Source organism: Neolamprologus brichardi, chromosome 17 (assembly GCF_056152115.1).
Source record: "Neolamprologus brichardi isolate AB-2024 chromosome 17, ASM5615211v1, whole genome shotgun sequence".
NCBI classification, from domain to species: domain Eukaryota; kingdom Metazoa; phylum Chordata; class Actinopteri; order Cichliformes; family Cichlidae; genus Neolamprologus; species Neolamprologus brichardi.
In genome coordinates this window covers 1,772,147-1,783,807 of record NC_142120.1, presented here as the reverse complement: position 1 = coordinate 1,783,807, position 11,661 = coordinate 1,772,147, and the positions used below count along the sequence as shown (strand labels likewise).

Genomic DNA, 11,661 nt, shown 5'->3' with positions numbered 1-11,661 from the left:
AAGAACAAAAACATTTCATGTGGGCTAACGTCATACACACATCTTTAAATAACAAACATAGAATATTAGCAAGGATAATATTGATCACCAAAATCAGACATTCTTTTGTTGTATCTACTCGATCTGGAATTTTGTGTGTGCATTTCTCAAATCAGGCAGTAATAATGTATCAAAGTATATTTAATGATTACTGCACTTACACTATGTTCGTATATTTTAAATGAAAATATACATTTTACTCCAGTTTGCCGTGGTGGCGAGATATCTGAAAAAAACTTTTTCACCCCTCGAGGATAAACAAAAGAACAAAAATCCATTTCTTTCCGAGAGACATTTTGCTTTATTGCGTTGCCTTTGACACAAGAGTCACACAGAGGTTACAACAATCGTGTCATCGAGAAAACCTTTGATGAACTCAGAAGCTTAACGCAGATCTTAGAGAGCGGCAACGCAAAATGGAAAGATAATTGTATCATCTGCTCTAATGGCAGCTATTACAACAATGGCGATGGTGACCTGGAGGCGTGGGGGGAGCGGGAGGACGGGCCCTCTCCGGTGACCTCTGCTCGGGAAAGGGCGAGCTCAGGCAGGAGTCGGAGCGTCGGGGGCTCGCCGCCTCGTCTGGCACTGTGAACTCTCCATTCACAGCCTAACACAACAGGCAGGCATTGCTGTGACCCTGTGGGTGTGACGCTCAACCTTTGCCTTAACCTCCTGACCGGCAGTCACAGCTGCAGCTAACCGGCTCGGGCAGGTCAGGGCGCGGTGTCAACTGGAAGAGGGCGCGGGGTGAGAGATGAGAGCGGGGAAGATGGAGGGGGAGGAAATAAAGAGTAAAGGCAGAGCGACTGAAATATGAACGAGTGGCTGACAAAGAAGGTGAGGAGCTCAATAAGCCGGGGTCTTAAAGGGTCAATCCACTGAATTTAGAAATAATCATTTAAAAAAGCCCAACATATGTCCTCCACATACCGTGCATCTGGAAGTATGCACATTACCAACAAATAAATAGGTACGCTGGAATAAAGAGGTAACAAATAAGGTTTTTGCAGGATATAAAGAAATAATTATATTGTAAGTAAATTTAAAGATTGTGTCATTTCCTGGTGATTTAGCAGAAAAACAAACAACAGGGTGCAGACTGCATTATGGAAACCTTATGTTTAATCTTGCATAACTTCTGGGTATTTTAAAACACACAGGAAAATGTTCCTGAGTATAACGGGATTACGGCATAAATGTACAAGGCAGGGGTGGCTGTAGCTTAGGTGGCAGAGCAGGTCAGCCACTAATCAGAAGGTCGGTCGGTGCATGCCAAATATCCTTGGGCAAGATACTAACCCCATATTTGCCTACTGGTGGTGGTCAGAGGGCCCGGTGGCGCCTGTGTCCGGCAGCCTCGCCTCGGTGCGCCCCCAGGGCAGCTGTGGCTACATTGTGGCTACAATGTAGTTACATTGTAGCCACAATGTAGCTACATTGTGGCTACATTGTGGCTACAATGTAGCTTGCTTGTGAATGTGTGTGTGAATGGGTGAATGACTGAATGTAGTGTAAAGCGCTATACAAATGCAGGCCATTTACCATTTACCATATTTCCAGACACGATAACTATACACAAGGTAAGTTTAGACATACGAGAGTGAGGCGAGGCTTAGAAAATTTACAGTACACTCACACTTTACAGTAAAGTTACACTACTATGTCGACTACTAACCCTGCTCGGTCACAAAAGGAAGGATGCCTGGCAGCAGCTTCGTGGCGTTTGCAGGAAAATGGACGCGTGCACTGTTGAGGTCAGTCCTGAGGCCTTTAGTGGGCTCAGTCTTTGAGTCCCAGCTGTTTGTCTGATGTGGATCCTTTTAGAGACGCCAAGCTTTAGAGTCCAATTCAGTTTATTGATAAATCTTACACAACCGTTCAGGTAGAAATCACAGTGTTTTGTTTTATTTTTTACCCTCCAAGAGCCAAAGAAAGTGCTGGATGTCATTAATGATTGCTAGATAAATAGATATTCTTTACAGGCCCAGAAAAAGGCTAAAAATATAAGAATCTAATATAAAGTAGATAAAAGCAGAAAGCTATACTCGTCATATTTATACGTGTAGCTGATGTGGTTAAGATATGGATGTCGAGATGTCTTATAAAACAGTCTCTTCCCTCCTCCACTCCAAGGCTTCCTCTGCAGCTTTCGCAGCTCCGCCCTGGCCGTGTCGACTCTCCATCGAGGCCGCCAATTTCTGCTCCAGCCGCCACACCTGCTCCCGATACTTCCTCCGTATCTGACGGTATGAACTCAAGGCTTTGCTGCGACGAAAAGATCCACATGACTTTTTAACTTTGACTCAAGCTGAGCACAAAGGGCCCGATGAACAAACACCAGAGAAGTATATTCAGCAGCTTTCTTTTTCCATTCACCTGTGAGCCTGTGTGAGGCGAGCTATCTGCTCCGCATTGTCCCTCCTGTGGGAGGAACTGTCTGAGACGGCTGCGTTCAGTGACTCATGGACCAAAGCCAGACGCTTCTTCAAGGCTTGCTCCCTGGGAAAAGAAATAGTGAGGTCAGTGGGTAAACATGCTGTGAGGTTATTCGTTTTGCTGCAAGCACAAAAGATGTTTACTCACAGACTCATATTTAATATGCGTCCTTGGCCTTAGAGCCGCTGTGACGCATTGTGTTAACAGGAGTGCTTTATTTAAAAGCATTGAGCACTCTAGGTCAGAAGAGAAAAGGTGCTCTCTGAAGCTCATCGTGGAGAGAAACAGCTCGAAATTCTTTATGTGCAAAGTCTGCAGCGTTCCTAAGCAACAGTTCAAAGCGGCCAAGAGATGTCTGACACATTTTCAAACCTGATTATATTCAAGTACGTCCACATATTCAACATCCACATAATTACTATCAGAATTATTATCAGATTTTATTGTTAAGACACGAAAGTAGAAGTTGTCAAGAACTAAAGTGCTTCTACATAGAGGCCGTGTAACACCGATAGGTATGGAAAAGACTGAATCCAACCCTCACCTCTGCAGGACCGCCTGCAGCTCTTTCAGGATGGGTCTCGTCCTATAACCAGCGATGTCCCCTTCACAACCGAGCTTCGCTGCGTTCTCACAGAGCCTCTGAAACACAACGTTCAGTTAAGATAATGCCCAAAGTCCCAAACATGTCTTCCCTTCACTTCTCTTCTAGCGTATGTGCACTTTGATCTAAAGCTGTGGCTGCAGGCGTCAGACTGTCATCATGCAATGTCTCGTGTTTTTAGCTCTGAAGTGCTTTTACACTTTAAGGCTGATGGGACCGAAGTTTGTGAGTATGATAACTTGAAAATGAGGTGGATTTGATATCCCAATATTGACCTCAAGGTCAAGGTCAGAGGTAAAGTTGTCTCAAAATCTTGTGAATGCAATTAATTGAGATTTTCTAATTCATAGCATACGAGCTACTACGAGGCGGGGGCTGGTGGTCGCCGGTATTTCTTACAGTTCAGTGTCCAACAGACCGAATAAAGTGATCCGCGAGGCCAGGAGTGTTGTGGGGATGGAGCTGGACTCTCAAAGGGGTGTCAGAGAGGTGCTGGACGATACCTCCCACCCACTACATGACGTGTTGGCCAGTGACAGGAGCACGCTCAGTGAGAGACAGAGGAACCATCCCTGCCTGTGGTCAGCAGTGTTGGTCAAGTTACTTGAAAAAAGTAATCAGTAACTAATTACTGATTACTTCTCCAAAAAAGTAATCCCGTTACTTAACTGATTACTTATTTTCAAAAGTAACTCAGCAATTAATTACTTAGTTACTTAGTTACTTTTTAAAAACACGATTTACAACCTGAATAGGTGATAAAGTGATAGATCTTTCAGCCCAATTCTACTTTTTCTGCATAATCATCATACAAAATGTAATCAAATGGAAAAGTCTCTTTTTAAAACTTGTTTTATTAGTTTTAATCTTTTAACTTTATGCATCAAGCAAAATTTTAATTATCTGCAACATTCTCTGACTGGAAGAAATTAGTTTAACATTTAAACTTATTTTCTGCACATTCCAGCACATAAAATAAAATATTTTGTGTGTTTACACTCAGTCTTTCAAATAGATGCAAGTAAAACACAGCAGAAAATAAATAAAGTCAAAGACTAGCGGTCCTGTTGCTCTATTTTCACCTGTAAAGCAGGAGTGGGGTAGGCGGAGGGTTACCCTGGTGCAGGTGTGCAGCGGTCAGTGGAAGAATCCGCGAGTTTCTCTGTGAGTTTCCCATTACGTCGTAGCTACTCGGTGCTTGTTTGGAAGTTTAGGGGTTTTTTCGCTTTAAAAAGAAGTTTTCTTCCCACGCACAACGGACACTAATGTTTTTGTCACTTTTTATGGAATCAAACTCAAAGTAAGGTCAGTACTTCCACGCTTTAAACGCTGCACGCTCATACTCTCTCTGCACTCGATATATGATCCATTGTTGATCTGCACACAGCTGTTGTCACGAACGTCGCACTCGCTTACGTCACTGTCATGAGACATTCTCGCAAAAAATCACGGTTTTAGTAACGCAGTAATGCAGCGTTCCTACGGGAAAGTAACTGTAATCTAATTACCGTTTTTGCAATAGTAATCCCTTACTTTACTCGTTACCTGAAAAAAGTAATCGGATTACAGTAACGCTTTACAAGTAACGCGTTACTGCCCATCTCTGGTGGTCAGTTACTGCTCTTACTGTCTCAGAGCGATGTGACCACATAATTTCCTCGAACGTATTCTGATTCTAACATTCACATCATTTGTTTTTATCATTGACGTATCAGGAACATAATACTGAGCAAAATCAGCTGGTTGAGACGTCTGCATGCACACGGGAGCATTTCTTACACGGCCTGGGCGCTGACTGAGATTTTAGGTGAAGCTAAACAGGATACAGTCTGCAGAAACCAGGCAGCGTGCAGCACATGAAGTTTGAAAGCTATTCACATTTGTAATCTGGAGGCAAAGAGCCAGTGCAAATTAACATCACGGGGTGACGGAAAGCTAAAGGAGCTGTTCCACTCTTTGTCATTTGACAATGACAGAGATGCGCGGTATGAATCTGTGCTGCAGTGACAGGACAGCTCAGCAGAAGACCTTGTGGAACCAAAATATCCTTCCTGGCCTGGAGGGATTCTGCTTTTGTAGATGTGTGATTTCCCACGTGGGGCACCCATATTTGAATCGGGTCTGTCACAGTAGACCAGCGTCCTGCTCCCTCTTGCTCGTTTCACCTTGACTTTGTATTATTTTCCAATTTGAAAAAATGAAAGGATAAAACCCCGTCTGGATTGCTGCTGCGGGAGTGTATCCTACCTGTTGTTCAGTCCTGCGATCCTCCACCTCCTCTTGGAGACTTTCTGGGATGAAGACTCCAGCTGCTCCCTGAGCCTTCTGGCCCATTAAACTCCACTCCAGACACCTCAGCTCTTTCTCCTTGAGGCGGATTAAAGCTCGCAGATCTGACATCTCCTCCTGAACAAAAGCGGTTATTTAAAGAGTAAATGGCAGCTACATGATTGGATAGAGCCCAGCTTTGGTTCCTCTATTGATTTGATCAATATTACCTCAGATTGTCAATGCATGAAGATTTCTTTAGAATATCCTGATGTTGTGTCCCCTGATTTTTCTTTTTTGTTTGCATGTAAATTCATGAAACTCTGTCTCGTTTAGCTGGTTTGCACTTTTGTCTGAGTTATTATGAATTTATTATAAAGGCCAATCTGTATATTCATGGCGTCTCATCCACTGTATCCTGTATTTGTATTTAGAGTACATGTTGCCGTTGGGATTAATTTTTAGAAAACACAACATCTCCTTTCACTGTTATGCCGATGATATCCAGATTTATTCACCTTTGAAATCCGATGTGACTGCTTCTTTGCAACCTCTGTTCAACTGTTTGCATGAAGTTAAAATTTGGTTATCACATAATTTTCTTACATTGAACGAGAATAAGACCGAAATCAAAGTCTTTGGTAGCTGATGCCCTCTCGCTAGCCATCTCTCGCTCACTGTAAGGAACCTCAGAGTGTTCCTGGATGGCTCTTTTAAACTTGAGAAACACGTCTCCACTGTGGTAAAAAAACAGCTTTTGCCAGTTGCATCAGATGTCCAAAGCAAAGCCGTTCCTTCCTTTAAAGGACCTTGAAAAGCTTGTCCACGCACTTATCACATCCAGACTGGACGACTGTAACTGCCTCTACTCGGGCCTCCAACACTCTTCTCTTTACCGGCTTCAGTTAATTCAAAATGCAGCTGCGCGTCTTTTAACAGGTATGAGAATCTATGAACACATCACTCCAATTTTAGCCAAACTACATTGGCTCCCTGTTAAATATCGTATAGATTTTAAAATTCTTTTGTTCACTTTTAATATTCTGAATAATTTAGCGCCCAGCTATCTCTCTGAACTACTCCACTTATACAATCCCAACAGAGCACTTAGATCGTCCAATCACAGGCTCCTAGCACAACCTAGGTCTCGAATCAAGTCGAGAGGTGACCGGGCCTTTGCAACCGTGGCACCCAGACTCTGGAATAACCTCCCTGTTCATAATCGTACTGCCGAGTCGATCCAGTCTTTTAAATCACGTCTTAAAACTTATTTTTTTACTTTGGCTTTTGATTCTTTGAGTTGGCTGTTCTAGCTTGTTGTGTTGTTACCTATTGTTTGTTGTCCTGTTTTATTGTTTGTTTTAATTGTCTCATGTTTTTACTGACTGTGAAGCACTATGGTCAACACTGTTGTTTTAATATGTGCTATATAAATACATTTTGATTTGATTTGATTTGATAGAGTACTATGCAAACAGTGTTTTAGGAAATTATGCAATCTAAATATTTTACTCCTTTCTCTCTTTAATCTCTTTGCATCCATATTTTTGCATGCTTTTATTTTCCTGGCCGTGGTGTGATTGTAATGTACGTCATACCCTGACTGAGATCAGTTCATAAAACAGGGAAGCCTTCTCCTTCTTGTTATCAGCAGGTTTGTCTTTAGTCATGTGACCCCCTCTTTGTCCAGGTGGGCTCAGTTTGGCCTCTGCTCCTGGACCTGGCTTAGGGAGGCAAATGGCCGCCCGGTCCCTCTTCAGGCGCTCAATTTGCTGCCGGAGAGCCGCCTCCCGATCCTCGGCCTCGGGCGTCCTGTGGGGTTACTTGCAGTGAACAAGCTGACAAAAGCGCAGCCCGAGAAATTTGCATATTTGAAGTTCCTACACGGTGATGTCGAACTCTTTCGTCAGCTTTGTTGTGTGTAAGCGTTTTAAAACATCACCTCTGCCCCGTGTGACTCGGTGTTTCCGTCTCCTCTGTGACCCCTGCTGTTGAGAAGGAGGTGGACAGCTCTTCAGTCCCCATTTTCCTCAGCTGAGCTAATGGACTGTCTGGGTCCTGACTGTCACCGACCGGCTCTGATGATGGGAAAAGAGAGAACCCGACTGTGTCTGATGCTTGAAAGCCGTATATTGTACATGTCAGTGTCTGAGTGCTCTTTGGTGCGAGCATTAAAACTCGTTATTCCATCACCTGCTGAGACGCTCCGCTGAGGACTGCTTTGCTGCTTCCTGGCGTCATAAAGCGACAGCAGCTCGCCGTAGGCCTCTTCACACTCCTCACTGTCAGTCGCAAAAGACAAAACGTGACCTTGCTAATACTGTTAAACCGACCTGTGCGTGCTGATGGTTTCTGACAGGTGATAACGAACTCGTCCAGCGTTGACACAGACAGAAATATTTATTTGTACCAGTATCTGAGAGCCATCTGCAGGGCCGAGCAGTCGGACTCAAGCCTGTTCAGCCTGAGATTGATCTGCTCCGACTCGCCTTTCCTTCGCTCCAGAGCTGCAGTGAGACGTTCGTTTCTGGCCTTCAGCCTCTCGATGCATCTGCGGTAAAGTGAGTGAGGATGAGGGGATTAAGAGTGAAATGGCTTTAATGATCAAAATAACACACGTCACTAAGGAAGAAGCCGCTTCACTTGATTGGTTGAGTTAAACTTCAGCAATTACATCATCAATCAGACCAGCGAGATTTGAGATTTGACCCTTATATGCACTTTGAGGCGGTCTTCAGGAGTTAGAGCAGGTTATCAACTAATGGAAAGGTTGGTGGTTCGATCCCTGGCTCCTCCAGCCTGTATGCTATTTATTTATTTATTTATTAACCTTTATTTAACCAGGAAGATCCCATTGAGATTAAAAACCTCTTTTTCAAGGAAGACCTGGCCAAGATAGGCAGCAGCAGATGTCTCACAGTTACAGAAATTACTCAAACACAGGCAGCAACAACACACATGCAACAATAAGTGAAAGAATACAAATAAAATAAAATAAAATTCAATAAAATTCAAATAAAAAAGTCAGTTAAAAGGACAATTATCCTTGGGCATAAAAAACGAATCCCAAGTCGGCGTGTGAATGTTAAATAGAAAGCACTGGTGAATGTGGCATGTTGTATAAAATGCTTTGAGTGCTCTGTTAGAGCAGAAAGGTGATAAGAACCAGTGTTACAGATATCTACCTGAATCTGTGGGAGGTTATAAGAACATGTAGTCATAAGTCTAGTAAGTGAACGGGTCAATATATGTGTCTTTCTTTACATACATGTAAATACAGGGACAGCGTGTGTCAACAATGTGGTAGTGGAGTTTTTATTTTTATTTATAACTCCTAAACCTTCTAAGCTGCTAATCACTCCCACCTGTTGAGCCGCTCTGTCTCAGACTCCAGGCTGAGGGGGCTGGGACAGAGACTGCCCGAGTTAACTGATCCCAGTGGAGATCCATCCCCACCCACAGTCAGAGGCGTCACGGCTCTGTTGGCTCTCCTGTGGAGTAAAGGTGAACCAGGATAGGGGGGCGAGGCCCAGTCTGGACTTGGGGCCCCAGCAGTGGGCCGGTAGGAAGGAATGTGGCCGCCAGACCTCCAGGCTTTATGGAGACCAACCAGCTGAAACACAGGAGAAAGGCAGGTGCACTGTGTTTACTGTATCTTTGTCCACTGAACGAGATTCACTCTGGCTAATGAAGTACGAGACATCTTCTCCCACCTTGTTCTTCTCCTCTTCCACCTGGCTGATGCTGCTCTGCGGGGGGCTTCTGAGAGCAGACTCCTGTTTGTCCCCATCCAGCATGTCTTCCTGGTACTGGTCTCTTGGGAAGCTCGACCGGCACGAAATCCCAAACTCTCTTTCCATCTCTTCCAATACCTGTCAGAAATGAAGCAGGATCATGAAAGGGACTGATGGGAGTCTAAAGACAGTCTGAACAATGACCGATCCTTGCTGAATTTTCTTTTTTTATGAAAGAAGAAGAGCCAGTATATGGACCTGAAGCTCTTTTTCTTGGGCTTTGCAGCTTTAAATTACTTAATAGATATTTTAATTGTGATTATACTTATTTGTTTTTAACTTATACCTGGCTGGCTTTAACCCAGTTCTCTTGAGCTGCTCTCAGATGCTCTCTGTGCTTTTCCTGGTCAGAAGCTGTGATGGGGGCCGCCCAGGTCCTTCTGAAGCTGATGGAGTCCTCCACTGAAGATAAAACCTCCTGCAGTTTGCTCCAGACAACACCACTGCCTCCTAGTGGAGAGAAAGCAAAGGTGCAGGGATATATGCAGTATATGATGCTCAAACAAACATAAAATATGCAATAAAGGACATAAACATAAAATATTAATCGTTCTCTTTGGTGGAAGCTTCTGGATTGGATGAAAGTGCATGGCATCCAAACTGATAAGATCTGCTGATGAACGAGTGACGCTATGGTAACGCCAACCTTGGTCATTCAGTGGAGGTTTAGATGTTGGGCTGTTTCTTTCTGGGCTGCTTCTAACGAGCCGGTGAGACAGAAGATCTGGAACCAGAGGCCTGGATGGAGCCGGCGGTCTCGTGTCATCTGGTTCACTGCAAGAGTAGTGCGTTTACACGAGCTATAGGTTGAATATCAAACTCCCTATTAATGTGAAAATATGTGTGGTATTGCCCACAAGGATGAATACAAATCCACAGATTTCAGGTGTCTTGTAAGGATGGCATTAGTATTCAAGTCAAAGTCGAGCCAAAGGTGATGCTGCAGTAAATCCAGCCGTCGCGCCGGGCGCCTCGCTTACCTCGGAGCTTTTAGTGACCCCATCTTCTTGTTCAGTTCAGCAATGATGTTGAGCAGCGTGCCCACTTCAGCCTCGCACTGAGCCAGCTCTGCTGGTGTAGGCTCGAGGATGACTGCAGGGTCACAGCCCTCGTGGTAGAGGGAGATATAGTCACTCGGGCTCATCGCCTCCTTGTCACACCTTGACCCTGCATCCAGACTGTCACATCTGCCTCGCCTGAAATCCTACAGAAACAAACGTGTTTGGACTGAAAGAAAAGATAACTTGGTGGACACATTCATTTAGTTTTTTGCTGTATTTTTTTGTATATTTCGTGCACCAATAATAACACACATCACACCCAATGTAGGCAACCTTCTTTAGTCCTGTGAACAAGCACCTTTCAGCGAGTACAGCAAAATAATCTAATCATATAATGTATCAGCATTAAAAATCTGTTACGCTATTGAACCAAACATGTTTGGCAGCTATTGTTCTGAGCAACGGAAAAGGAGGAAACTAAAACATCCTGACATCCAACTTCCTGCCAAGCAAATATTTGTGGACCGAACCATCTATTGTTTTCATGAAGCTGAACAAATCTCTCAGACACAAAATGTTGAATCAGAACAAAATGTAACTTTTTTATTATGGAATTAACTACAGTTAGATGTAGAATGAAAATGTACTTTTTAAACGATTGAACACATACATCTTTTTAATAACACACGTATATATGGTGCAGGCCAGAGTTGGCAACATACTTGAAATTCCTTATCCTCATTACCAAACTATTCCCAGTCAGTGTCAGAGAAAAGTCATTTAGGCATGACTGGGAATAAAGACCTTATGCATGCTGTCAGACCAACTCTCTTAAGATTTGTGGATTTAATTACTTATGTGCAAAGTGCATGTTTTCAAACAGTAAAGAGTCTTACTCTGCCTTATCGATGGGGCCAATTAAATCATTTAAAAGTCTCTATTATGAGGCTGCAGCAGTTCTGCAAACAACAGTTCGTTTCTTATGGGGCACATTGGAGCAACATGCAACATCTGCATTAGGCATTTACCAGTGACAGCTTTGAACTGCATTACAAACTCATATACTGTGTCACATATCATAAGCTTTACTGGATTTATGTTGCTCCCAATCTCACTACACCTTCTAAACAATCCCTCAAACATTTCATCATAACTTACCTCCATGCTCGCTGATCTGTGTGTCTGCAGAAGTGACTCAGTTTACCACGTGTGTAAAAAAATAAAAAATAAAAAAAATTGACAAAATGAGGGTCTGTTTTCTTCCGTCCTACTATTTTGTGTAATTATATTTTCCAGGAGTCAGTCAGTCTCTGTAATAAGTCTGCTCTCTCCATGTCTGCCTAACACTGTTTTGTGTGATGGGTGAAGTAAGTGGAAAAGTCATCCCCACCCATTCCCTTTCACTCTGAGTCCTTTCCTGTTTTGTCCGTAGTGTGCTTCCATGTCTGATTGTGACCAAAGGGGGTGTGAATTATCCTATCTGGTTATAATGTGATATATACGCAGGAAAATGCTA

At 43.4% G+C, this 11,661-nt stretch overlaps 1 protein-coding gene across 1 annotated transcript; it reads right to left on the bottom strand.

Annotated features, from left to right (window-relative positions):
- Positions 1–316: 316 nt before the first annotated feature.
- On the bottom strand, positions 317–11,493 carry ushbp1 (Usher syndrome 1C binding protein 1). The gene is made up of 15 exons (XM_006799725.3): positions 11,304–11,493; positions 10,125–10,348; positions 9,791–9,918; positions 9,431–9,594; positions 9,064–9,222; positions 8,716–8,963; positions 7,761–7,901; positions 7,544–7,632; positions 7,293–7,428; positions 6,949–7,162; positions 5,330–5,488; positions 3,023–3,120; positions 2,419–2,541; positions 1,718–2,307; positions 317–772 (listed from the first exon to the last, which is right to left on the bottom strand). The coding sequence occupies exons 1-14, from the start codon at positions 11,307–11,309 to the stop codon at positions 2,142–2,144; spliced, it is 2,055 nt and encodes a 684-aa protein (XP_006799788.2). The 5' UTR covers positions 11,310–11,493; the 3' UTR covers positions 317–772; positions 1,718–2,141.
- Between the last annotated feature and the right edge of the window lie 168 nt (positions 11,494–11,661).